The sequence below is a fragment of the Leptonotus elevatus genome, chromosome 6 (genome assembly GCF_054856555.1).
Source record: "Leptonotus elevatus isolate MCC_2025b chromosome 6, RoL_Lele_1.0, whole genome shotgun sequence".
Lineage (NCBI taxonomy): Eukaryota > Metazoa > Chordata > Actinopteri > Syngnathiformes > Syngnathidae > Leptonotus > Leptonotus elevatus.
In genome coordinates, this window is record NC_141244.1 from 25,507,616 (window position 1) to 25,533,550 (window position 25,935).

Here is a 25,935-nt window from a genome sequence, read left to right on the forward strand (position 1 = left end):
TGCATTTATTTATATTCAAGTGAACATGAACAATGCAATTCATTTATGATAAGGTGTTACAAATCCATTTATATAATAAGTAACGGTTAAAAAAAGATATTTTTATCCAAATGGAAAATAATGAAACGTTTATATGAGGTGTGGCATCTATTTATTCAAGTGAATGGCAATACGCAATGATTCATTCAGGGTATGGCGTTAAAAATGTATTCATGTCATCAAGTCATAAATCTGAGTGTAAAAAAATGAGACATCTTTTTTTCCTTCTATTCAACAAAAAGAAACGGGATGAATAAACACAGCTAATATTCACAATGGAACCTTGAGACAAATGCAACCTTCGCACTGTATATTTTCCTTTTATTGTGTCTCCATGGCGATGCTTGTCACAAAGTATTTTTAATAAGCCTCCTCCGTCATAAGCCGTGACATCAGGAAGAGAATGCAGTGAATCTTTATTTTATTTTTTAAACAAAGAAAAAAAACAATCAACATCAATAAACATGAACTTTGACCAATTAAATTGACCGGAGGATTTAATCGGTGAGTTGATACCTGGTCCAAGTACGTTACATGAACCACCTGAGGCTGGTTACACTCACAATCACCAGCGCTGAAAACGACCAGCATGGGGCGACGCAGGACGCTTCATGACGTCAGCAAGGCAGCAACAAATTGGAAAACGTCAAGAAACAAGATTTCACATTTTCACAAGAGCGGGTCCAAGTGCATTGGTACCTCTCAGGTAAAGAATGGTGGACTTCTCACGCCGGGTCACCACATTTCTGGCCGTGCATGTGTAGTTGCCTTCGCTTTGCTCATCCAGGCGCCGGACCACGTACGACGAGCCGTTGACGCTGGTGCCGTTGAACTCCCAGCCGAACTCGGCAGCAGGGACAGAATACGCTGAGCACCGCAGCGTCACCATGCGGCCCGGCGGGGCCGCTGAAGGGCCCTCGATCGATACATTATGCGGTCCAACTGCGGGAAGTCAGAACAGACAATCCTTTTCGATCGCTCTTAGGCCAAGGATTGGCAACCCTAAAATGCTAAGGTTAGGGTTTCAAAGTAGGGTTTCAAACTAGGGCTAGTGTTTAAAATTTGGATTTCAAACAAAGGCTAGGGTTTCAAAGTTGGGTTTTAAACTCAGGTTGGGGTTTCAAAGTAGGGTTTCATACTCAGGTTAGGGTTTCAAATTTGGATTTCAAACCAAGGCTAGGGTTTCAAAGTTGGGTTTTAAACTCAGGTTGGGGTTTCAAAGTAGGGTTTAAAAATAGAGCTAGGGTTTCAAAGTAGGGTTTTGAATTTTAGATAGGGTTTCAAAATAGGGTTTTAAACTAGGGTTAGGGTTTCAAATGAGGGTTTTAAACGAGGGTTAGAGTTTCAAAGTAGGGTTTAAAACTAGGGTTAGGATTTCAAAGTAGGGTTTTAAACTAGGGTTAGGGTTTCAAAGAAGGGTTTAAAACTACGGTTAGGGTTACAAAGTAGGGTTTAAAACTAGGGTTAGGGTTTCAAAGTAGGGTTTTAAACTAGGGTTAGGGTTTCAAAGTAGGGTTTTAAACTAGGGTTAGGGTTACAAAGTAGGGTTTAAAACTAGGGTTAGGGTTTCAAAGTAGGGTTTTAAACTAGGGTTAGGGTTTCAAAGAAGGGTTTAAAACTAGGGTTAGGGTTACAAAGTAGGGTTCTAAACTAGGGTTAGGGTTTCAAAGTAGGGGTCAAAACTAGGGTTAGGGTTTCAAAGTAGGGTTTTAAACTAGGGTTAGGGTTTCAAAGTAGGGTTTAAAACTAGGGTAAGGGTTTCAAAGTAGGGTTTAAAACTAGGGTTAGGGTTTCAAAGTAGGGGTTTAAACTAGGGTTAGGGTTACAAAGTAGGGTTTTAAACTAGGGTTAGGGTTTCAAAGTAGGGTTTTAAACTAGGGTTAGGGTTACAAAGTAGGGTTTTAAACTAGGGTTAGGGTTTCAAAGTAGGGTTTAAAACTAGGGTTAGGGTTTCAAAGTAGGGTTTTAAACTAGGGTTAAGGTTTCAAAGAAGGGTTTAAAACTAGGGTTAGGGTTACAAAGTAGGGTTTTAAACTAGGGTTAGGGTTACAAAGTAGGGTTCTAAACTAGGGTTAGGGTTACAAAGTAGGGTTTTAAACTAGGGTTAGGGTTTCAAAGTAGGGTTTAAAACTAGGGTTAGGGTTTCAAAGTAGGGTTTAAAACTAGGGTTAAGGTTACAAAGTAGGGTTTTAAACTAGGGTTAGGGTTTCAAAGTAGGGTTTTAAACTAGGGTTAGGGTTACAAAGTAGGGTTTTAAACTAGGGTTAGGGTTTCAAACAAGGGTTTAAAACTAGGGTTAGGGTTACAAAGTAGGGTTCTAAACTAGGGTTAGGGTTTCAAAGTAGGGGTCAAAACTAGGGTTAGGGTTTCAAAGTAGGGTTTTAAACTAGGGTTAGGGTTACAAAGTAGGGTTTTAAACTAGGGTTAGGGTTTCAAAGTAGGGTTTTAAACTAGGGTTAGGGTTTCAAAGTAGGGTTTTAAACTAGGGTTAGGGTTTCAAAGTAGGGTTTTAAACTAGGGTTAGGGTTTTAAACTAGGGTTAGGGTTTCAAAGAAGAATTTAAAACTAGGGTTAGGGTTACAAAGTAGGGTTTTAAACTAGGGTTAGGGTTTCAAAGTAGGGTTTTAAACTAGGGTTAGGGTTTCAAAGTAGGGTTTTAAACTAGGGTTAGGGTTTCAAAGAAGAATTTAAAACTAGGGTTAGGGTTACAAAGTAGGGTTTTAAACTAGGGTTAGGGTTTCAAAGTAGGGTTTTAAACTAGGGTTAGGGTTTCAAAGTAGGGTTTAAAACTAGGGTTAAGGTTTCAAAGTAGGGTTTAAAACTAGGGTTAGGGTTTCAAAGAAGGGTTTAAAACTAGGGTTAGGGTTACAAAGTAGGGTTTTAAACTAGGGTTAAGGTTTCAAAGTAGGGGTTTAAACTAGGGTTAGGGTTTCAAAGTAGGGGTTTAAACTAGGGTTAGGGTTTCAAAGTAGGGGTTTAAACTAGGGTTAGGGTTTCAAAGAAGGGTTTAAAACTAGGGTTAGGGTTTCAAAGAAGGGTTTAAAACTAGGGTTAGGGTTTCAAAGTAGGGTTTTAAACTAGGGTTAGGGTTTCAAAGTAGGGGTTTAAACTAGGGTTAGGGTTTCAAAGAAGGGTTTAAAACTAGGGTTAGGGTTTCAAAGTAGGGGTTTAAACTAGGGTTAGGGTTTCAAAGTAGGGTTTTAAACTAGGGTTAGGGTTTCAAAGTAGGGTTTTAAACTAGGGTTAGGGTTTCAAAGAAGGGTTTAAAACTAGGGTTAGGGTTACAAAGTATGGTTTTAAACTAGGGTTAGGGTTACAAAGTAGGGTTCTAAACTAGGGTTAGGGTTACAAAGTAGGGTTTTAAACTAGGGTTAGGGTTTCAAAGTAGGGTTTAAAACTAGGGTTAGGGTTTCAAAGTAGGGTTTAAAACTAGGGTTAAGGTTACAAAGTAGGGTTTTAAACTAGGGTTAGGGTTTCAAAGTGGGGTTTTAAACTAGGGTTAGGGTTTCAAAGTAGGGGTTTAAACTAGGGTTAGGGTTTCAAAGTAGGGGTTTAAACTAGGGTTAGGGTTTCAAAGTAGGGGTTTAAACTAGGGTTAGGGTTTCAAAGAAGGGTTTAAAACTAGGGTTAGGGTTTCAAAGAAGGGTTTAAAACTAGGGTTAGGGTTTCAAAGTAGGGTTTTAAACTAGGGTTAGGGTTTCAAAGTAGGGTTTAAAACTAGGGTTAGGGTTTCAAAGTAGGGTTTAAAACTAGTGTTTAGGTTACAAAGTAGGGTTTTAAACTAGGGTTAGGGTTTCAAAGTAGGGTTTTAAACTAGGGTTAGGGTTTCAAAGTAGTGTTTAAAACTAGGGTTAGGGTTTCAAAGTAGGGTTTTAAACTAGGGTTAGGGTTTCAAAGTAGGGTTTAAAACTAGGGTTAGGGTTTCAAAGTAGGGTTTTAAACTAGGGTTAGGGTTTAAAAGTAGGGTTTTAAACTAGGGTTAGGGTTTCAAAGTAGGGGTTTAAACTAGGGTTAGGGTTTCAAAGAAGGGTTTAAAACTAGGGTTAGGGTTTCAAAGTAGAGTTTTAAACTAGGGTTAGGGTTTCAAAGAAGGGTTTAAAACTAGGGTTAGGGTTACAAAGTAGGGTTTTAAACTAGGGTTAGGGTTTCAAAGTAGGGTTTTAAACTAGGGTTAGGGTTTCAAAGTAGGGTTTTAAACTAGGGTTAGGGTTACAAAGTAGGGTTTTAAACTAGGGTTAGGGTTTCAAAGTAGGGGTTTAAACTAGGGTTAGGGTTACAAAGTAGGGTTTAAAACTAGGGTTAGGGTTTCAAAGTAGGGTTTTAAACTAGGGTTAGGGTTTCAAAGAAGGGTTTAAAACTAGGGTTAGGGTTTCAAAGTAGGGTTCTAAACTAGGGTTAGGGTTTCAAAGTAGGGGTCAAAACTAGGGTTAGGGTTTCAAAGTAGGGTTTTAAACTAGGGTTAGGGTTTCAAAGTAGGGTTTTAAACTAGGGTTAGGGTTTCAAAGTAGGGTTTTAAACTAGGGTTAGGGTTTCAAAGAAGAATTTAAAACTAGGGTTAGGGTTACAAAGTAGGGTTTTAAACTAGGGTTAGGGTTTCAAAGTAGGGTTTTAAACTAGGGTTAGGGTTACAAAGTAGGGTTTAAACTAGGGTTAGGGTTTCAAAGAAGGGTTTAAAACTAGGGTTAGGGTTTCAAAGTAGGGGTTTAAACTAGTGTTAGGGTTTCAAAGTAGGGTTTTAAACTAGGGTTAGGGTTTCAAAGTAGGGTTTAAAACTAGGGTAAGGGTTTCAAAGTAGGGTTTAAAACTAGGGTAAGGGTTTCAAAGTAGGGTTTAAAACTAGGGTTAGGGTTTCAAAGTAGGGGTTTAAACTAGGGTTAGGGTTACAAAGTAGGGTTTTAAACTAGGGTTAGGGTTTCAAAGTAGGGTTTTAAACTAGGGTTAGGGTTTCAAAGAAGGGTTTAAAACTAGGGTTAGGGTTACTAAGTATGGTTTTAAACTAGGGTTAGGGTTACAAAGTAGGGTTCTAAACTAGGGTTAGGGTTACAAAGTAGGGTTTTAAACTAGGGTTAGGGTTTCAAAGTAGGGTTTAAAACTAGGGTTAGGGTTTCAAAGTAGGGTTTAAAACTAGGGTTAAGGTTACAAAGTAGGGTTTTAAACTAGGGTTAGGGTTTCAAAGTAGGGTTTTAAACTAGGGTTAGGGTTACAAAGTAGGGTTTTAAACTAGGGTTAGGGTTTCAAAGAAGGGTTTAAAACTAGGGTTAGGGTTACAAAGTAGGGTTCTAAACTAGGGTTAGGGTTTCAAAGTAGGGGTCAAAACTAGGGGTAGGGTTTCAAAGTAGGGTTTTAAACTAGGGTTAGGGTTACAAAGTAGGGTTTTAAAAACTAGGGTTAGGGTTTCAAAGTAGGGTTTTAAACTAGGGTTAGGGTTTCAAAGTAGGATTTAAAACTAGGGTTAGGGTTTCAAAGTAGGGTTTAAAACTAGGGTTAGGGTTTCAAAGTAGGGTTTAAAACTAGGGTTAAGGTTACAAAGTAGGGTTTTAAACTAGGGTTAGGGTTTCAAAGTAGGGTTTTAAACTAGGGTTAGGGTTACAAAGTAGGGTTTTAAACTAGGGTTAGGGTTTCAAAGAAGGGTTTAAAACTAGGGTTAGGGTTACAAAGTAGGGTTCTAAACTAGGGTTAGGGTTTCAAAGTAGGGGTCAAAACTAGGGTTAGGGTTTCAAAGTAGGGTTTTAAACTAGAGTTAGGGTTACAAAGTAGGGTTTTAAACTAGGGTTAGGGTTTCAAAGTAGGGTTTTAAACTAGGGTTAGGGTTTCAAAGTAGGGTTTTAAACTAGGGTTAGGGTTTCAAAGTAGGGTTTTAAACTAGGGTTAGGGTTACAAAGTAGGGTTCTAAACTAGGGTTAGGGTTTCAAAGTAGGGGTCAAAAATAGGGTTAGGGTTTCAAAGTAGGGTTTTAAACTAGGGTTAGGGTTACAAAGTAGGGTTTTAAACTAGGGTTAGGGTTTCAAAGTAGGGTTTTAAACTAGGGTTAGGGTTTCAAAGTAGGGTTTTAAACTAGGGTTAGGGTTTCAAAGTAGGGTTTAAAACTAGGGTTAGGGTTTCAAAGTAGGGTTTTAAACTAGGGTTAGGGTTTCAAAGTAGGGTTTTAAACTAGGGTTAGGGTTACAAAGTAGGGTTTTAAACTAGGGTTAGGGTTTCAAAGTAGGGGTTTAAACTAGGGTTAGGGTTACAAAGTAGGGTTTAAAACTAGGGTTAGGGTTTCAAAGTAGGGTTTAAAACTAGGGTAAGGGTTTCAAAGTAGGGTTTAAAACTAGGGTAAGGGTTTCAAAGTAGGGTTTAAAACTAGGGTTAGGGTTTCAAAGTAGGGGTTTAAACTAGGGTTAGGGTTACAAAGTAGGGTTTTAAACTAGGGTTAGGGTTTCAAAGTAGGGTTTTAAACTAGGGTTAGGGTTACAAAGTAGGGTTTTAAACTAGGGTTAGGGTTTCAAAGTAGGGTTTAAAACTAGGGTTAGGGTTTCAAAGTAGGGTTTTAAACTAGGGTTAGGGTTTCAAAGAAGGGTTTAAATCTAGGGTTAGGGTTACAAAGTATGGTTTTAAACTAGGGTTAGGGTTACAAAGTAGGGTTCTAAACTAGGGTTAGGGTTACAATGTAGGGTTTTAAACTAGGGTTAGGGTTTCAAAGTAGGGTTTAAAACTAGGGTTAGGGTTTCAAAGTAGGGTTTAAAACTAGGGTTAAGGTTACAAAGTAGGGTTTTAAACTAGGGTTAGGGTTTCAAAGTAGGGTTTTAAACTAGGGTTAGGGTTACAAAGTAGGGTTTTAAACTAGGGTTAGGGTTTCAAAGAAGGGTTTAAAACTAGGGTTAGGGTTACAAAGTAGGGTTCTAAACTAGGGTTAGGGTTTCAAAGTAGGGGTCAAAACTAGGGTTAGGGTTTCAAAGTAGGGTTTTAAACTAGGGTTAGGGTTACAAAGTAGGGTTTTAAAAACTAGGGTTAGGGTTTCAAAGTAGGGTTTTAAACTAGGGTTAGGGTTTCAAAGTAGGGTTTAAAACTAGGGTTAGGGTTTCAAAGTAGGGTTTAAAACTAGGGTTAGGGTTTCAAAGTAGGGTTTTAAACTAGGGTTAGGGTTACAAAGTAGGGTTTTAAACTAGGGTTAGGGTTTCAAAGTAGGGGTTTAAACTAGGGTTAGGGTTACAAAGTAGGGTTTAAAACTAGGGTTAGGGTTTCAAAGTAGGGTTTTAAACTAGGGTTAGGGTTTCAAAGAAGGGTTTAAAACTAGGGTTAGGGTTTCAAAGTAGGGTTCTAAACTAGGGTTAGGGTTTCAAAGTAGGGTTTTAAACTAGGGTTAGGGTTTCAAAGTAGGGTTTTAAACTAGGGTTAGGGTTTCAAAGTAGGGTTTTAAACTAGGGTTAGGGTTTCAAAGTAGGGTTTTAAACTAGGGTTAGGGTTTCAAAGTAGGGTTTTAAACTAGGGTTAGGGTTTCAAAGTAGGGTTTTAAACTAGGGTTAGGGTTTCAAAGTAGGGTTTTAAACTAGGGTTAGGGTTTCAAAGTAGGGTTTTAAACTAGGGTTAGGGTTTCAAAGTAGGGTTTTAAACTAGGGTTAGGGTTTAAAAGTAGGGTTTTAAACTAGGGTTAGGGTTTCAAAGTAGAGTTTTAAACTAGGGTTAGGGTTTCAAAGTAGGGTTTAAAACTAGGGTTAGGGTTTCAAAGTAGGGGTTTAAACTAGGGTTAGGGTTTCAAAGTAGGGTTTAAAACTAGGGTTAGGGTTTCAAAGTAGGGGTTTAAACTAGGGTTAGGGTTTCAAAGTAGGGTTTAAAACTAGGGTTAGGGTTTCAAAGTAGGGTTTAAAACTAGGGTTAGGGTTTCAAAGTAGGGTTTTAAACTAGGGTTAGGGTTACAAAGTAGGGTTTAAAACTAGGGTTAGGGTTTCAAAGTAGGGTTTTAAACTAGGGTTAGGGTTTCAAAGTAGGGTTTTAAACTAGGGTTAGGGTTTCAAAGTAGGGGTTTAAACTAGGGTTAGGGTTTCAAAGTAGGGTTTTAAACTAGGGTTAGGGTTTCAAAGTAGGGTTTTAAACTAGGTTTAGGGTTTCAAAGTAGGATTTTAAACTAGGGTTAGGGTTTCAAAGTAGGGTTTAAAACTAGGAATAGGGTTACAAAGTAGGGTTTTAAACTAGGGTTAGGGTTTCAAAGAAGGGTTTAAAACTAGGGTTAGGGTTTCAAAGTAGGGGTTTAAACTAGGGTTAGGGTTTCAAAGTAGGGGTTTAAACTAGGGTTAGGGTTTCAAAGAAGGGTTTAAAACTAGGGTTAGGGTTACAAAGTAGGGTTTTAAACTAGGGTTAGGGTTTCAAAGAAGGGTTTAAAACTAGGGTTAGGGTTTCAAAGTAGGGTTTTAAACTAGGGTTAGGGTTTCAAAGTAGGGTTTTAAACTAGGGTTAGGGTTTCAAAGTAGGGTTTAAACTAGGGTTAGGGTTTCAAAGTAGGGGTTTAAACTAGGGTTAGGGTTTCAAAGTAGGGTTTTAAACTAGGGTTAGGGTTACAAAGTAGGGTTTAAAACTAGGGTTAGAGTTTCAAAGTAGGGGTTTAAACTAGGGTTCGGGTTTCAAAGTAGGGTTTTAAACTAGGGTTAGGGTTTCAAAGTAGGGTTTTAAACTAGGGTTAGGGTTTCAAAGTAGGGTTTTGAACTAGGGTTAGGGTTTCAAAGATGGGTTTAAACTAGGGTTAGGGTTTCAAAGTAGGGTTTTAAACTAGGGTTAGGGTTTCAAAGAAGGGGTTTAAACTAGGGTTAGGGTTTCAAAGTAGGGGTTTAAACTAGGGTTAGGGTTTCAAAGTAGGGTTTTAAACTAGGGTTAGGGTTTCAAAGTAGGGTTTTAAACTAGGGTTAGGGTTTCAAAGTAGGGGTTTAAACTAGGGTTAGGGTTACAAAGTAGGGTTTAAAACTAGGGTTAGGGTTTCAAAGTAGGGGTTTAAACTAGGGTTAGGGTTTCAAAGTAGGGTTTTAAACTAGGGTTAGGGTTTCAAAGTAGGGTTTTAAACTAGGGTTAGGGTTTCAAAGTAGGGTTTTTTAACTAGGGTTAGGGTTTCAAAGAAGGGGTTTAAACTAGGGTTAGGGTTTTAAATTAGGGTTTTAAACGAGGGTTAGGGTTTCAAAGTAGGGGTGTAAACTAGGGTTAGGGTTTCAAAGTAGGGGTTTAAACTAGGGTTAGGGTTTCAAAGTAGGGTTTAAAACTAGGGTTAGGGTTTCAAAGTAGGGTTTTAAACTAGGGTTAGGGTTTCAAAGTAGGGGTTTAAACTAGGATTAGGGTTTCAAAGTAGGGTTTAAAACTAGGGTTAGGGTTTCAAAGTAGGGTATAAAATTAGGGTTAGGGTTTCAAAGTAGGGGTTTAAACTAGGGTTAGGGTTACAAAGTAGGGTTTAAAACTAGGGTTAGGGTTACAAAGTAGGGTTTTAAACTAGGGTTAGGGTTTCAAAGTAGGGTTTAAAACTAGGGTTAGGGTTACAAAGTAGGGTTTTAAACTAGGGTTAGGGTTTCAAAGTAGGGGTTTAAACTAGGGTTAGGGTTTCAAAGTAGGGGTTTAAACTAGGGTTAGGGTTTCAAAGTAGGGGTTTAAACTAGGGTTAGGGTTTCAAAGTAGGGGTTTAAACTAGGGTTAGGGTTTCAAAGTAGGGTTTTAAACTAGGGTTAGGTTTTCAAATTAGGGGTTTAAACTAGGGTTAGGGTTACAAAGTAGGGGTTTAAACTAGGGTTAGGGTTTCAAAGTAGGGTTTTAAACTAGGGTTAGGGTTTCAAATTAGGGGTTTAAACTAGGGTTAGGGTTTCAAAGTAGGGTTTTAAACTAGGGTTAGGGTTTCAAAGTAGGGTTTTCAACTAGGGTTAGGGTTTCAAAGTAGGGGTTTTAAACTAGGGTTAGGGTTACAAAGTAGGGTTTAAAACTAGGGTTAGGGTTACAAAGTAGGGTTTTAAACTAGGGTTAGGGTTTCAAAGTAGGGTTTAAAACTAGGGTTAGGGTTACAAAGTAGGGTTTTAAACTAGGGTTAGGGTTTCAAAGTAGGGGTTTAAACTAGGGTTAGGGTTACAAAGTAGGGGTTTAAACTAGGGTTAGGGTTTCAAAGAAGGGTTTAAAACTAGGGTTAGGGTTTCAAAGTAGGGGTTTACACTAGGGTTAGGGTTTCAAAGTAGGGGTTTAAACTAGGGTAAGGGTTACAAAGTAGGGTTTAAAACTAGGGTTAGGGTTACAAAGTAGGGTTTTAAACTAGGGTTAGGGTTTCAAAGTAGGGTTTTAAACTAGGGTTAGGGTTTCAAAGTAGGGTTTTAAACTAGGGTTAGGGTTACAAAGTAGGGTTTAAAACTAGGGTTAGGGTTTCAAAGTAGGGTTTAAAACTAGGGTTAGGGTTTCAAAGTAGGGTTTTAAACTAGGGTTAGGGTTTCAAAGTAGGGTATAAAATTAGGGTTAGGGTTTCAAAGTAGGGGTTTAAACTAGGGTTAGGGTTACAAAGTAGGGTTTAAAACTAGGGTTAGGGTTACAAAGTAGGGTTTTAAACTAGGGTTAGGGTTTCAAAGTAGGGTTTAAAACTAGGGTTAGGGTTTCAAAGTAGGGTTTTAAACTAGGGTTAGGGTTTCAAAGTAGGGGTTTAAACTAGGGTTAGGGTTTCAAAGTAGGGGTTTAAACTAGGGTTAGGGTTTCAAAGTAGGGGTTTAAACTAGGGTTAGGGTTATAAAGTAGAGGTTTAAACTAGGGTTAGGGTTACAAAGTAGGGTTTAAAACTAGGGTTAGGGTTACAAAGTAGGGTTTTAAACTAGGGTTAGGGTTTCAAAGTAGGGGTTTAAACTAGGGTTAGGGTTTCAAAGTAGGGGTTTAAACTAGGGTTAGAGTTTCAAAGTAGGGTTTAAAACTAGGGTTAGGGTTTCAAAGAAGGGGTTTAAACTAGGGTTAGGGTTTCAAATTAGGGGTTTAAACTAGGGTTAGGGTTACAAAGTAGGGGTTTAAACTAGGGTTAGGGTTTCAAAGTAGGGTTTAAAACTAGGGTTAGGGTTTCAAATTAGGGGTTTAAACTAGGGTTAGGGTTTCAAATTAGGGGTTTAAACTAGGGTTAGGGTTTCAAAGTAGGGTTTTAAACTAGGGTTAGGGTTTCAAAGTAGGGTTTTAAACTAGGGTTAGGGTTTCAAAGTAAGGTTTAAAACTAGGGTTAGGGTTACAAAGTAGGGTTTAAAACTAGGGTTAGGGTTTCAAAGTAGGGTTTTAAACTAGGGTTAGGGTTTCAAAGTAGGGTTTTAAACTAGGGTTAGGGTTTCAAAGTAGGGTTTTAAACTAGGGTTATGGTTTCAAAGTAGGGGTTTAAACTAGAGTTAGGGTTTAAAAGTAGGGGTTTAAACTTGGGTTAGGGTTACAAAGTAGGGTTTTAAACTAGGGTTAGGGTTTCAAAGTAGGGTTTTAAACTAAGGTTAGGGTTTCAAAGTAGGGGTTTAAACTAGGGTTAGGGTTTCAAATTAGGGGTTTAAACTAGGGTTAGGGTTACAAAGTAGGGTTTAAACTAGGGTTAGGGTTTCAAAGTAGGGTTTTAAACTAGGGTTAGGGTTACAAAGTAGGGTTTAAAACTAGGGTTAGAGTTTCAAAGTAGGGGTTTAAACTAGGGTTAGGGTTTCAAAGTAGGGTTTTAAACTAGGGTTAGGGTTTCAAAGTAGGGTTTTAAACTAGGGTTAGGGTTTCAAAGTAGGGTTTTCAATTTGAGATACGGTTTCAAAGTAGGGTTTTAAACTTAAAACTCGTCCCACACGAGGAGGTTGTACATACTTACAGTTGACGGTGAGGTTGAAGGTTGCCGTGAGGTTGCTGATGGGGTTGCTGACCCGACAGCGGTAGGCGCCGCCGTCGTAGCTGCGAACGGGTTGAATGGAGACGGTCATGTTGTCTGCAGACAAGCTAACGGTAGGCCCAGCAAGGACGGGGCGGCCGTCCCTGGTCCACATTCGGTTGCTGATGGTCCCCGAGGCCTCGCACGTCACGCTGGCCGAGTGCTGGTCTTCGATCAGGATGCTCGTCGGACCTCGCACCATCACACCCGACACCGGCACTGGTGGAACACAGCAACTGAAGCTTTTAGGGCAGTTGAAATCAACTCTGAAACATTTAACACCAAAAATTTGACTTGTTTTTTCTGCGTGACAACCAACCCACCATAAACATCGAGTAGGATCTTGCCCTGTTTCAGACTGTCCCCCTGCGGGATGACGGTGAGCACGTACTCCCCACTGTCGACCACCGTCAGCCTCCTGAGCTGCAGGCTGCCGGTGGTCCGGTCCAGGGTGATTCGCTCGCCGTAACCGTCGCCGGGCAGGTCTTTGTCAACGTTGGAGGTGATAACGTTGGCGCCTTTGAAGGACCAGCTGACGGAGAGGAAGGGGCGCTCCGGAGGCCGCAGGGTGGTGCTGAAGGTCACGCTCCCGGACACGGCGCCGCTCAACGGGCCCGGCGGGAGCACGTTCTGGGCCGTGCACTCGCCTGACACAAACAGAAAAACAGTTGACTACAAGTACTAATATTTAAGCAAACATACAAAAAAATCCCCCCCAAAATCCAAAACTATTCTAAACCTGAAAATCCATTTTCACTTCGCTGCTTTAGAGTGCCTCATTGTTGGCTTGGTTTGGCTATGTATGTATATATATATATATATATATATATACATATATATATATATACATATATATATGTATATATATATATATATATATGTATATATGTATATATATATATATATATATGTATATATGTATATATATATATATATATATATATGTATATATATATATATGTATATATATATATATATATATGTATATATGTATATATATATATATATATATATATATGTATATATATATGTATATATACATATATATATATATATATATACATATATACATATATATATATATATATATATACATATATATATACATATATATATATATACATATATATATATATATATATATATATATACATATATATATATATATATATATATACATATATATATATATATATACATATATATATATATATATATATATACATATATATGTATATATATATATATATATATATATATATATATATACATATATTTATTTATTTATTTATTTATATATATATATATATTTATTTATTTATTTATATATATATATGTTTTTTCCCCTGTTTTTGAATAATTTATTTCTCTTTTCTCTATTTTTCTGGGGGGGAAAGAGTTTTTTATATTATTTTTTTTATAAAAGGGAAAAAAATGTTTCGCAAAAATAAATTCTTTATAAAAAACGGTTAGGTTTAGGTGAATGTGGGTTACGCTCCATACCAAATGATTAGCGCAGACTTTACTCTCTCTCTCTGCATGTATACGTATCGAAGGTTGAAAACAGAGTCTATTTTAACAAAGTGAAGAAAGTACAGAAATCGCTTTACCTGAAAAATCTACTTGTGTCCAATACTAAAATATTTGCACTACGTAGTTTGTTAATTTCCAAAACTGCAAATAAGGAGGAAGGCGTGCATCAAGCGACGCGTACCTGCTAGAAGCCAGACGACGACGGCGATGGCGACCCACAGCAGCCTGACGTCCATGACCACTCGTCAAGTCCCAAACAAGAAGATCCGCTTTCTTCTTGCTCTTTTATACGCAGTAAGCTCCCCCCCCCCCTTCTCACAAAAAACAGACAACATATTTTAGTGGGGAGTGGAAATTAACTAACTACATGTCAAATAACACGCGCACACACATTGATGGTAAGCACATTCCAGAATTGGGTTTGCACGTGTTTTCTCTGGGCTTCCTCTCACATTCCTGATTAACTAGCGACCAATCCAGGGTGTACGGTATCTCACTACCCTCACCAAAAGACGCCCGGGATAGATTGCAAACATACATTAGGTACATTGAAGAATTGAAATTGTCTTCAGGTGTTTTCCAACCAAAAGAGGCCTTGGATAGACACCAAACATGCGTGTTAGTTTCAGTGACACGCTCCAATTTTTTTTAGTTGCGAATGGTTGTTTGCTGACGTGTAGCCAACGCTTGGCTGGCGACCAGTCCAGGGTGCAACAGCTCAAAAGCAACCAGGATAGGCTCCATGTCACCTGATAGCAATCATAATAAGGACAAAAGTGATACAGAAAATGAATGGAAGGAGTTTTGAATTATTGGAGAGATCATTGTGGCCTTTTGTTAGTTTGCAGCAGCAGTTGTGTTCTCGTGCCTGAGCATTTCAGAGTTAATGAAAAGGAGGATTTTATTTTTTTTAACTAAAGGTTAAAAAAGAAACACAAAAAAAAACATTTCCATAAAGGAAATCAAATAATAACTACTACGTGTATGTGACTAAATAATTACAACTAATTCATAGTAAAAATCAGTCAGTTTTTGTCTTTGTTGACTGTTCATGAGATTTTGGGGTAAATTTGATCTATTTCAGTCGGACAGTCGTTTGAGAATTTTAATTGATTACAAAATACTAGTGACCTTTTTTAATCTTGCACTTGATGAATAATCCATATCTTTTTTTAAAACCCAACTAATATTAAAACTAACAAATACTTTTCTAAAAAAATAAAAACAAATAAGAACCAACAAACCTGCTCTAAAAACAAATTACAACTAAATGAATTAAAAACAAAAAAAGTTAAAACAAAACAAAAACTGGCTATAATGAAAAAGTCCCAAACTATTCAAACCCTGCCTTACACATTCTTTTCTGTTCTTAGTCAACCAATACTAGATGACGAAGACTGCGTCGCGTTTCAGTAGCTTTGCGAGTGTTTGCGCATCCTTTTTAGTTTTTACGAGCGAATGAATGAATGTTTTCGAGGGAGTCGTGTTTGACCGGCAGCAGTCTTGCGAAAATTTCCTTCCTTGACTGAAGGACGATCAAAGACCTGACCGAGACACTCAAGGAAGGAATTTCAGGTGGATGTTGTCGCGAAACTGCGCTTAAAGATGACGCGTGACGTTGGCTTTTTTTTTTTTACAACTCCGGCTAACAATGAGACTCTGTTAGTGGCACTCGAGCGCAAATACAAAATGACTCAACAGTTTCAGGGTCCCACCTGCTTCAATTAAGGGTCATTGTTGTGCTTACTGTGATTTTCGACACATCTTTTTGGGGGGTCTCTTCACAATTGAAATCCTACAAATTTTGGCTTGAAAGTCACAACAACAAAAATCCCCCAGCACCAGTTTTTGTGAAAAGCGGTGGGCGTGTCTACCGTGACGGGACACACGAAAACGTGTCAGGGACCCATGCTTGAAATTAAAAAAGGAAGTCGGCCATTTTGGTTTGAAGCAGCCGTTTTGAGCAAATTCCATACTTTGGCTGACTTGTACTCGGGCAGTGATTCTAACAGTGTGGCACGCAAGCTCCCTCTAGTGGTACACAAAAGAATCAGTGAATTAAATGCTCAAAATGTGCATATTAGTAGAATAAACTTTTATGTAGCATCTATGAACTGAAACGAACCATTAACTTTCCTCACGAAAAATATCAATTTCAGGGAGGCGTGCATTAGTCTTGATTGATGCATTTCTGGGAGTCGTGAAAATCAAATGAAAGGAAAATTAATACAATTTAATTTCTTGACAATAAATTAAGCCTTTAATACAACAGGACGGTAGCCAGGCTGTGATTGTTGCTAAAACACGCGTTGCTTTATTTACTAATGACATGAATTCAAGTATATATTTTTGAAAAAATAGGAAACAGTCAATATTTGATTCAAATGCAAAGACAAACACATTAATTGAATGTTGATTGTGTGCAATTAATTTTTTTAAAAATCCATTGGATTTCATTTACGGTTATTTTTTCATTTAGAATATAATTATTGGAATAAATTTAGATTTGTTTCCATGTGTTGTTTATTAGAGATTATGATAAATGACATTCAATGTGATTTGGAAGGATCATATCATATCCTCTTCCATGATAAAAAATATGAATTCATTTTGTCCTTGGCATCATCCGCTTGAACCCGGAAGTTTAATTATTGATTTGTGTCGAAATATCAGTTTAATATTAATAGCGATAAGGTCTGAACTGACGACGGGTCAGAGTATCCTCTCGTTAAGATCGTCGAGTGATGCCGATGCGGTGGCCAGAAAAGACGAGCTGCTGGGCGGACGTCTGTTATCAATCGCAGACAAAGTCCGTTTATTTGCCTCGTAAAAATATTCAACATTCTGCCCTCAGTGACACGGCTCTGCATATTATGCACCAGCAAAAAAAAAAAAAAAAAAACATTCATGAGTCACGTATTTATAAAACCAAAACAAATTTTCCTCTAACAGTGAATAAAAGCTGCAAATCAATCTAATAAAAAGAAAAATAATATAAATAGCACCACAGTTAAAAGATCTCATTTCGTCTCTCACCTGCTTTATGCACTTTAAAGATAAGAACGGATTCAACCTAATAAAATGTTTACCATCCACTCGTGTACTGCGATCACCTTGCAGCAGGCAGGACAGCAGATGATGAGCATAAAGCGTAAGCGGCAGCCCGTCCAAATATGATGCGCACAACACTTTCAAGCGCGCGCACGCACACACACACTGCACCGACATTTCAAAAATGAAGACACATGACAGTGATTATCATTTTATTGCCAACTTTATATCAGAGATTAGATGAGATTACAAAAGTACAATAATATTCAGGTAATAAAAGTTGACTATATTCACAAATATGTACACGACAGAGAACAGCGTATTATGTCAAAATATTTGATATTTTTCTACACATGTTACCACGTTTGTTTCAAATAGTGGCCGCAAATGCCTCCTTGCTGTAATAAGACTTTAGAAAGACACAAAACGGCTCCACTTTCCCTGACCAGCATAAATCCTGCATATCTGTGCCGGCGGAACTGTAAGAGGCAGGTAGGTCTGCGTCGCTGTGGGAGTGGTCACAGCCACCTTCAATCACGGCCAATCACAGGGGGCTCCTTTTATTCCCTTTACGGGGCAAAAAAAATAAAAGAAATAAAAATTGGCAAACACTCAAGTGAGCCTTGCGCTGATACGAAAAGTTTCACATGCTAATCATTGGGTCACCGCGCTAAACAAAACAACTAAAATCACCGTGAAAAGGCAACGAGTGGTTGAGTATAAATAATAATAAAAATAATCACTTTAAAGAAAAAGACCCAAGCTTCTCATCTCCTGCAGAAAAACCAAAGCAGAAATATGTTATGAAAGAAATACAGAATCAATGTTTGTATTTGAATGCTGACAAAATTCCTGGACTTACATTCTAACGGTCATTCTGCGTTCTAGCTGAGATCTTGTACATGTCCGAGTGATTCACTCTCATACTTTTTCTCCCTAATGGAAATGCAAACAGTTTTGTCTTAAATTGCTGGAGTGGTGTTTAAAAAACATTTTTTTTTGAAAAAATAAGATATGAATACTAACCTCTCTTGAGCGTTGGGTATATGCTATTGTGTCTGTAAGGTAAAAGAAAGTTCAAATGTTTTTTTGTCTTTTTTTTAAAGTAAGGTCGCGCACTCAATTTTCTGTCTTGAGATCAAATGTGAGGATATTCACCTTTTCCTTCTTTTAAGACCAAATGTGATCAACCCGATCGCGATGATGATGACGATAAAGCACGCGGCCGTGACGGCGGCAGCGACCCCGATGGATGCCCAGCAGTCTGACAAGTCTGGGGGGGGGGGGGGGGGCGCTTGTTATTCACAATGAATGAATTAAAAGGATGATTGCGCTTTAGACGCCATTCTCAATTCATGAGAACAGCGGTTCGCAAAGTTTTTACAGCACCTCCAAAAAACTGCGTGCAGTAAATACTAAATGGTCGAATCATGCGAAAAGACTCTCCAAGTGCCACCAGTGAATGCAAATGTATTGTTCTTGTAAGCTAAATGAAACTGAACTTTACTTGGCAATTTGACTGTACAGGATTAAACGTAAAAAAGTCACCATAATATTGAGCACAGTTGGGAGATTTAATTCAGCAATTCTTTCACCTACCACTAGAGGGAGCCAGAGTACTACAAATTGTACTCAAACAGCAGTTAAATTCTGAAAGTGAAACTCATGAAAAATTGATAAACACAGGATAATTTTTACCTAATTTTGATATTTAAAATCATTTTGGTTTTCTTTTGTAATATTTAAATATCTTAAGAAAGATTTTTTTTTTTTTGCATTAAAATAATCAACAAAAAAATCATGAAATATTTCACTCTGCGTGTTTCACTTTTAAATTTGAACTTCTGAAATAAATAATCTGATTAACATTTATTCACAGTTATGAAATAGTGAGACCACTCTTGATTCCTCAGTTTTCGTTCATTTTAAAAGCTGCATTTGTTTGGACAAATTTACTGCTGATATATTCTTGATAATAAATAACTGTTTTCATTTGTTTTTTTAGTCACATGATACACTTTTAGTGGTACGAGGCATTAAAATGAACAAATATGAAGAAAACACGCAGGTGCGATATTTCATTGTTCATTAGCCAACATAGAAATTCAATTTCGGACGAAGCCAAAAGGAACTGAACTTGATTGCGCAATACTTACCCGAAACAGCGAACTGGTGGCTTCCTGTCGCACGCCGGCCCGTGACGGCATTGCGGGCTGTGCAGACGTACGTGCCAGCGTGCCGGTGTTGGCTTGAAGCGATGACGTGCGCGGCTGCGTGCACGCCGGTGGGCTTTCCGTTAAAAAGCCAGGAGAAGCTCGCCGTCGGTACGGACGAGGCGGAGCAGAGCAGCATCGCGTGTCGGCCCACGTAAACCGAGTCTGGGCCCTCGATGGTCAGGCTGTCCGGACCGTCTGTCCATCAGCACATTGTTATTATTAAGAGAGAAGTGCAAGAAAAGGCACCTCGTAGTTTTGCCAATAGAAGAAAAATGAACAGCATCCCGTGTTCGTCTTTAAAGGGAAGATACTTGTGTCATAACAATAAGCAGCAAACTGAATTTTACTGTCAAACTAACAACAGACAAATTCAAATTTAGGTATTCAAAACAACCACAGGCTTAAGTGTTTCACTCCACTAGCTTAATGCTAATGCTATGTAGCATCTATGTTACAGTGCTATAACACATGTAGAAAGATCACATGGCAGTACTCAGTCGTATTCTTTATCCTCTGCGATGAACTACAATCAGTGCCGCACTGATGAGCTATGAGTTGAATTTTACTGAGCGGTATATCTGCCTGTCGGTCTCATACTGTCCCCTGGTGGCCAAGGTGGCCACACCAGAAGGAGCAGCACAATGGCCATCTAATTAATGCAATGTGGCAAAAACGGTTTCATTATTTTTCATGCTAATTTTCCTCATTAAAGTACACATGAGTTAAGTTAAGTTCTGTTGTTTTGGAGGAAGGCTGGAAAGCTCAATTTCAATTTATTTCAATGAGAAAAGATGATTGAAAGCTACACTGCATATTTGTATGCAACATTTTTGTGGTGATTTTTTCCCTAACGTAAAATATGCCTTGGCTCAGTTATCGCCGATTTCGGAAGCATATAAAGTATTAGGCGAAATCCAGCAACTCAACGCATGAGTGTCCGTCTCAAACTCACACTGAATGAAAAGATGCAGCGGGCGGCTGAGTTCCTGACTGACGCCGTTGGACACGTTGCAGCTGAACGGACCCTGGTCGTAGCGCGTGGCGTTGACGACGGCGAGCGTGGCGCCGCCGTCGGTGAGGTGAACTCTTGGACTGGCCGTCACCTCCAAACTGCCGTTCAACCACAGGAAGGAACGCGCGGATCCGGCGGACGAGCAGGACATGGTGGCGGGGCTGAACTCAAACATGACCGAGAGGTTTGAGCAAAGGGTCACGTTGGAAACTGGAGCTGAGGATGACGGCGAAAAATAACTTTCAGTTCATATTTTGAAAGCAAGAACAAAATGTATGAGCCAGCACGTGTCAAAATGAGAGGTCCTGGGTTCAAATCCACTCGTCATAGGCTAGATTAAAGCCCGTGGGAAAAATGAGGGGATGTAGGTTGCCATGATATTTATATATAATGTGCGTGTATCAACATTATTTTAGTTAACTAAAACAAATGAAATAACTACAACATTTTGGTTAACAAAATAAAATAAAAATGAAAATGCTTTAAAATAAAAAATAAAAGTAACTGAAACTACATTTTACATTTACAACACAGACTATAATTTTAGTGAAAAGGTCCTTAGTTTTCATCTTAGCTAATTATTAATTAATGAAATACATGAGCGTTTTGGGGTTGATGACAAATGTGAATTAAGTATATTTATTTCGATATTAACCGAAATAAGGACGTTTGAACGTGTGTCGCGCAGAAGTGACGTCATCAAGCAGCAGCCAATAGAAAAGCACCTTCAGATGACGTCGCTCCGAGCTGACAATTTCGTGGATTTGACTTTTGGCTCCAATAAGTTCACCTTGTTTGCTTTTTCATTTCAGTCATCCGAAATCCAACACTTAAGGAAGTGCGTAACTCTTTTTGTTTTGTCATATTTATCCAATCTTGCACACAAATAATACTCTTTTTTTTTTTTTTTTACGAAAACGAATACTAGAACAAACTAAAACTAAGCATTTTTAAATATCTAAAACTAATTAAAAAAAATAACAAAGCTGAAAACTAATCAAAACGAACTAAATTTAAAATACAAAATAAAAACTAACTATAATGAAATTTCCAAAACTATAATAACCCATTATTGATACTTTATCAATAATATCTATTTTCATGCCATTTAACTTGAGTTTTCTTTCTCTTGGCAATTTCGATGACAGGCGACTAAACACAGCCGACTTCAAAGTTTGCATATCAATACAATAACATAAGAAAACAATATTTTGCCATTCGTCCAGGTTGAGGACTCTTGATCCGGTACATCCCGACTTACATTGTATAAAGATGGCCGACGGCTGCGTCGTTTGATATTTCGCAGTCTTGCTGTTAATGGCCCGGCAGCTGTAGTTCCCGCTCTGGCTCTCCTGAACGTTCGCCAGACTGAGCTCCGGTCCCGAATGGGACAACGAGTCTCCGTTGAGGAACCACTGAAACAGGGCAGGAGGTCGCGATGCAGCCGAGCACGACAGGCTGATGTCGGACCCTCTTTCAAAGTATTCCCCTGGCGGGAATAGCGTTAAATCAACGCTTTCTGGTCCATCTGTGGCAAAACACAAAAAAGTAAACAAGCTCAATAAAAGCACCAATGAGAGTGTGAACACTTACTAAAAAAAAAAAAAAAAAAAAAAAAAAAAAAAAAAAAAAAAAGAGAGAGAGAGAGTGTGAACACTTTTTTGTTTGACTCACAGCTGACGGAGAGTTTGAGCGGCGGGCTGGCGGCGTTGCTGAAGTTGTTGAAGACGTGACACGCGTAGGGTCCCTCGTCGTAGCGGCTCACGTTCAGGATCGTGAGGACGTCGCCTTTGCCGCCGATCTGGACCCGGTCGCCGGTCGCCAGCTCACAGCTGCCGTTCCGCCAGACAAACGAGGGGAACGATCCGGCCGAGGAGCAGGAGAGTCCGACGGCGCCGGTGAGCTCGTCCACGTCCGTGCTGGTGGCGCTGATCACCACGTCGGAGATTTCTGCTACAGATCGGAGAAAAACGTTTGCTCTTGCTATCGCTCCTCTGACACTTCCACTTCCCGTACTAGCTCAGCATTATACTAATTGCCTCAAATTTAAATTCATGGCGCAAAGCTTACATCTTTTCACGGAAACAGCGACGGGCTCCGATGTGAGATTCCTCCTTGTTTTGTCATTAAAGACCCGACAGCTGTAGTTTCCACTCTGATGCAAATGGATGTTCGCCAGCTTGAGCTCTGGTCCAGCGTCGGACAAACGGTCTCCGTTTCGGAACCACCGGAATTGCGGCGGAGGGCCCGAGGCCACCGAGCAGATGAGGTCGACATCCGAACCTTCGTCGTAGCTTTCTTGGGACGGCGAGCTCATCAGGTTCATATTCTCTGGTCCAACTGTTGTGTGTGTGTGTGTGGGGGGGGGGGGGGATATGATAATATGTTAGAAAGTCAATGTTATTTCTATAGTTGCCAATTCACAACACAAGTTTTCATGAGGCACTTTACACACTGAGCAGGTTAAGAACAACACTGGAACATCAACATAATGCCACCACCCCAAAATCACGCTCAATCGCTAATTTAATAGGCTTAAAAATAACTCATGTATGACACCGCAGCAAACATCGGCAGCCTCGTTCGTCCACATCAAAAGTCTGTCTTAACACAAAAATACTAACTTCCCAAAAGCAAATCACCGTTTTTGTCATTTTCCCAATCTCTTTTTCAAAGGTCTTAGAGCCATGAGTGATGCAATAAATAAAACGCTAATCTGACGAAATAGTGTAAAATGTGCACAATTTACCTTCATGGCTGATCACTTGACTTTGTAACAGAATGGACGATGAATAATTACCACTCGATCCCCGAGGTTATTACAACTGCCCTCCAGTGTTGAAGGCAAATATGCCCGCAGATACGACAGTTATTTGTTGACGTTTAGGATATATAGAGTGAGCAAATGATACAGAGGTTCGGCAACCAAGAAAACAATAGGCAGAACAACAGTAACAGTCCCATGATGGCATTAAGGTTTACGACTCACAGTAAACAGACAGGACCACCGGATCACTGGTGCCGTTGCTGATCGTGTTGAACACGTGACACCGAAACGGTCCCGGATCAAAGCGCGTCACGTTGACGACGGTGAGATTGGCGCCTCCGTCCGTGAGCTGAACTCTCTCGCTTTCTGTAACCTGGGAACTGCCGTTCAGCCAGCGAAAGGAGGGCGATGTCCCGCGAGAGGAGCAGGACAGACTGACGGGTCCGCTGAATTCAAACATTTCTGTGCTGTTAGTCTTGACCTCCACTCTGGAAACCGGTGCTGTTGACAAAAGAGATTCTTTTTAGGCGTTCGATAGGGATTATTTTTCGTAATTTACTAGCATAAAAAACTATTTAAAAAAAATATGCCGTATCCAAAGGCAACCGATTTTATGGTACACATACCCAATATAGTTATAGCAGATTGCCGATTTTTAGACTTCATTGTTTTGTTGTTGAAGGCCTGACAGCGGTAGTTCCCGCTCTGACTGTCTAGAACGTTCTGCAATCTGAGCTCGGGTCCAGATTCGGCCAACAGTTCTCCATTCAAGGACCACTGGAACACTGCAGGAGGTCTCGATCCAACAGAACAGGACAGGTTGATGTCGGAACCTTCCAAGTGGTATTCCAGTGACGGCGATGTGGTCAAACGGATGTTTTCGGGACCATCTGCAGATTGTGGGACATGCGAAGGCAAAAAAGCAGGTTGATCATGAAGGTCATCGATAAGTGACGGAAAGCAACACGCATAATCTCGATGAGCTCACAGCTGACGTAGAGGTCGACCGGGTCGCTGGTGCCATTACTGATCACGTTGAACGCGTGACACCTGAACGGTCCCTGGTCGTAACGGGTCACGCGGGCTAAGGTGAGCTTGGCGCCTCCCTCGGTGATCTCAACCCTGCCGCCGGCCGTGATCTCGGAGCTGCCGTTCAGCCAGCGGAAGGACAGTCCGGAACCGGACATAACGGAACAGGACATTGTGACTGGACTGCTGGACTCCAACAAGTCTGTGCCGCTTGGAATTAAAACCACGCCGGAAATCGTTTCTATGAATGGAAGGAGAAATGTAAAGATTGTGGTCTTCTCTGAACTTTTATTATTGCTTTTTTTTTTATATCACAAAAAAACGCACATGCAAAGAAAAATCGATTATATACTTTTTTTCCTTTTTCTTTTTTTTTCTTTTTTTTTTCTCTCTTTTCCTTTTTCTTTTTTTTCTCTTTTTTTTCTTTCTTTTAAGAGCTCAGTATTGCTCTTTTTTTTTTTTTTTTTTATATATATATATATATATATATACACATATATATATATACACATATATATATATATACATATATATATATATATATATATTTTTTTTTTTTGTGTGTGTGTGTGTGTGGGTGAGTATGTGTATGTGCGTGCGTGTATTTGTTAGCTCACCAGAAAACCTATTAGAAAAAATCTCATACCGTTCACCTAAACCGAACACCAGAAGACCCGAGGGGACCGAAGAAAACCAAGGAAGGTGAAATCCAGCACCGACCAGACACCCCCCCACCAGAACTCCTCCCCAGCCCAAGAAACATCCAGACCCCAACAAATCCAAAAAACATAAAATCAGGGAGGCCTCAAGAGACCAAAGGAGAGACCGAGAAAAGGAAGGAAGGACAGACGAAGCCGAGTGATTATATACTAATATCCTCAAATACAGCGCTATATTATATTATATTGTATATTATCGTACCATATACGTCCAGTTTACAGTTCCCTCTCCGCTGGGCTCCGCCCATCGGTATGATTGTGACCGCGAAATCTCCAGCGTCTCTCAAGCTCACGTTCCTGAGCTCCAGTGATCCCGTGTGGCGGAAGAGGGTGATCCTGTCCTGATATGGTGGCAGTGTCACGTTGGTGCTATTGGTGGAGGTTACGATGCTAGTAATGGCGCCGTGGATATCCTTAACGCTCCAGGCGATAGCCAGGAACGGTGTCGCCGGCGGAGCCACTGCTGTGGCGAACGTCACCGTTTCGCCGGCAGTTGCCAGCAGGCTGTCGGGCAGCACGCCGGCTGCATTGCTTGAGCCTGAGGAGAATAATAAAAAAAGAAAGAGAGGAAATGCAGTACATGATATATTAATATACAAAGTACAACAAGAGATGTTTGCATTTTTTCAAACAATAATAATGATAATTATGATATTGATGTATTAATATTTACCAACAATATAATTTTGACCAGTAATTGTAATTTATATTATACACGAGTTTTACAAATGTAAAATACTGCACATTTATCGAGTTACAACAAATATTTAAAATCCAAACAATAATAATAATAGTGTCATGATGATGATTAGAACAGTAGCAACAATAACAATAATTTATTCATGATTAATTGTTTGAAAATAAATTTTGAATATCAAGTAGAATATATTCATCATTTACAATGAACTAATATTTAAAAACACAGAACATTATTTATCTAACAGCAAATAATATTTAAAATGATGTATTCAGAATATAATATTGAATCCATACTTTAAATTCCATCAAAATGTGTAACACGGGACACTCAGTTACTTTTATGTATTGTTAAAATATCAAAAAATTATTAATATAAGAACATGCATGAATCATTTCATGTTTAACATTTTAAAATAATCAGACATGATAGACATACGACATTCATGTAGTTAACCACAATTTATTTTTATAAATAAATAAAATAACAAAAAATATTAACTATAGCACACAATTCATTATTTGTGCAATTATAAACAAATATCAAGGGTTTATGTGTGACTGACAAAACAAAACAAAATCACACATGATCATTAGACCATACAACTTATGTGATCAACATAATTCAACTGCATTCTGCAAAAATCTAATTCTAAATCTAATCTAAAAAAAAAATGATGACAGTTTTTGAAAATATGGACTACAATTGAAGACGCTTCTTATTACTTTATATAAAATACTGTTTGTTTAGTTACAGCTTACCTGAGAGGGCTCCCAGGATCAGCAGCAGCACAGATGTCGTCATATCTGCAAGCTCCAAACATCAATAAGCGATTCCAGAGAGGAGGCGCAGTTAATACGCCAGTTAGAAGGAGGAGGAGCATGAACCCACTTGAACCTTTGCGAACTTAAGTAGTTCTGCACAATGGCTTTTTTAACATTAACTTTTCACATTCATTTTATCATGAAGCATATGAAATTATATATATAATATTATGTTGAAGATTTTTTGAATTATTTCTTTC

The 25,935-nt window shown here is 38.9% G+C and overlaps 1 protein-coding gene across 1 annotated transcript; it reads right to left on the bottom strand.

Annotated features, from left to right (window-relative positions):
* Positions 1-569: 569 nt before the first annotated feature.
* LOC147172952 (hemicentin-1-like) lies at positions 570-25,715 on the bottom strand. Its single transcript, XM_086077908.1, has 15 exons — positions 25,673-25,715; positions 24,417-24,752; positions 23,455-23,736; positions 23,093-23,356; positions 22,689-22,967; positions 21,770-22,039; positions 21,374-21,652; positions 20,961-21,227; positions 19,640-19,915; positions 18,628-18,882; positions 14,095-14,169; positions 12,211-12,534; positions 11,831-12,106; positions 739-981; positions 570-613 (listed from the first exon to the last, which is right to left on the bottom strand). Exons 1-15 carry the CDS (start codon positions 25,713-25,715, stop codon positions 570-572), a joined length of 3,513 nt encoding a protein of 1,170 aa, XP_085934034.1.
* Positions 25,716-25,935: the final 220 nt, after the last annotated feature.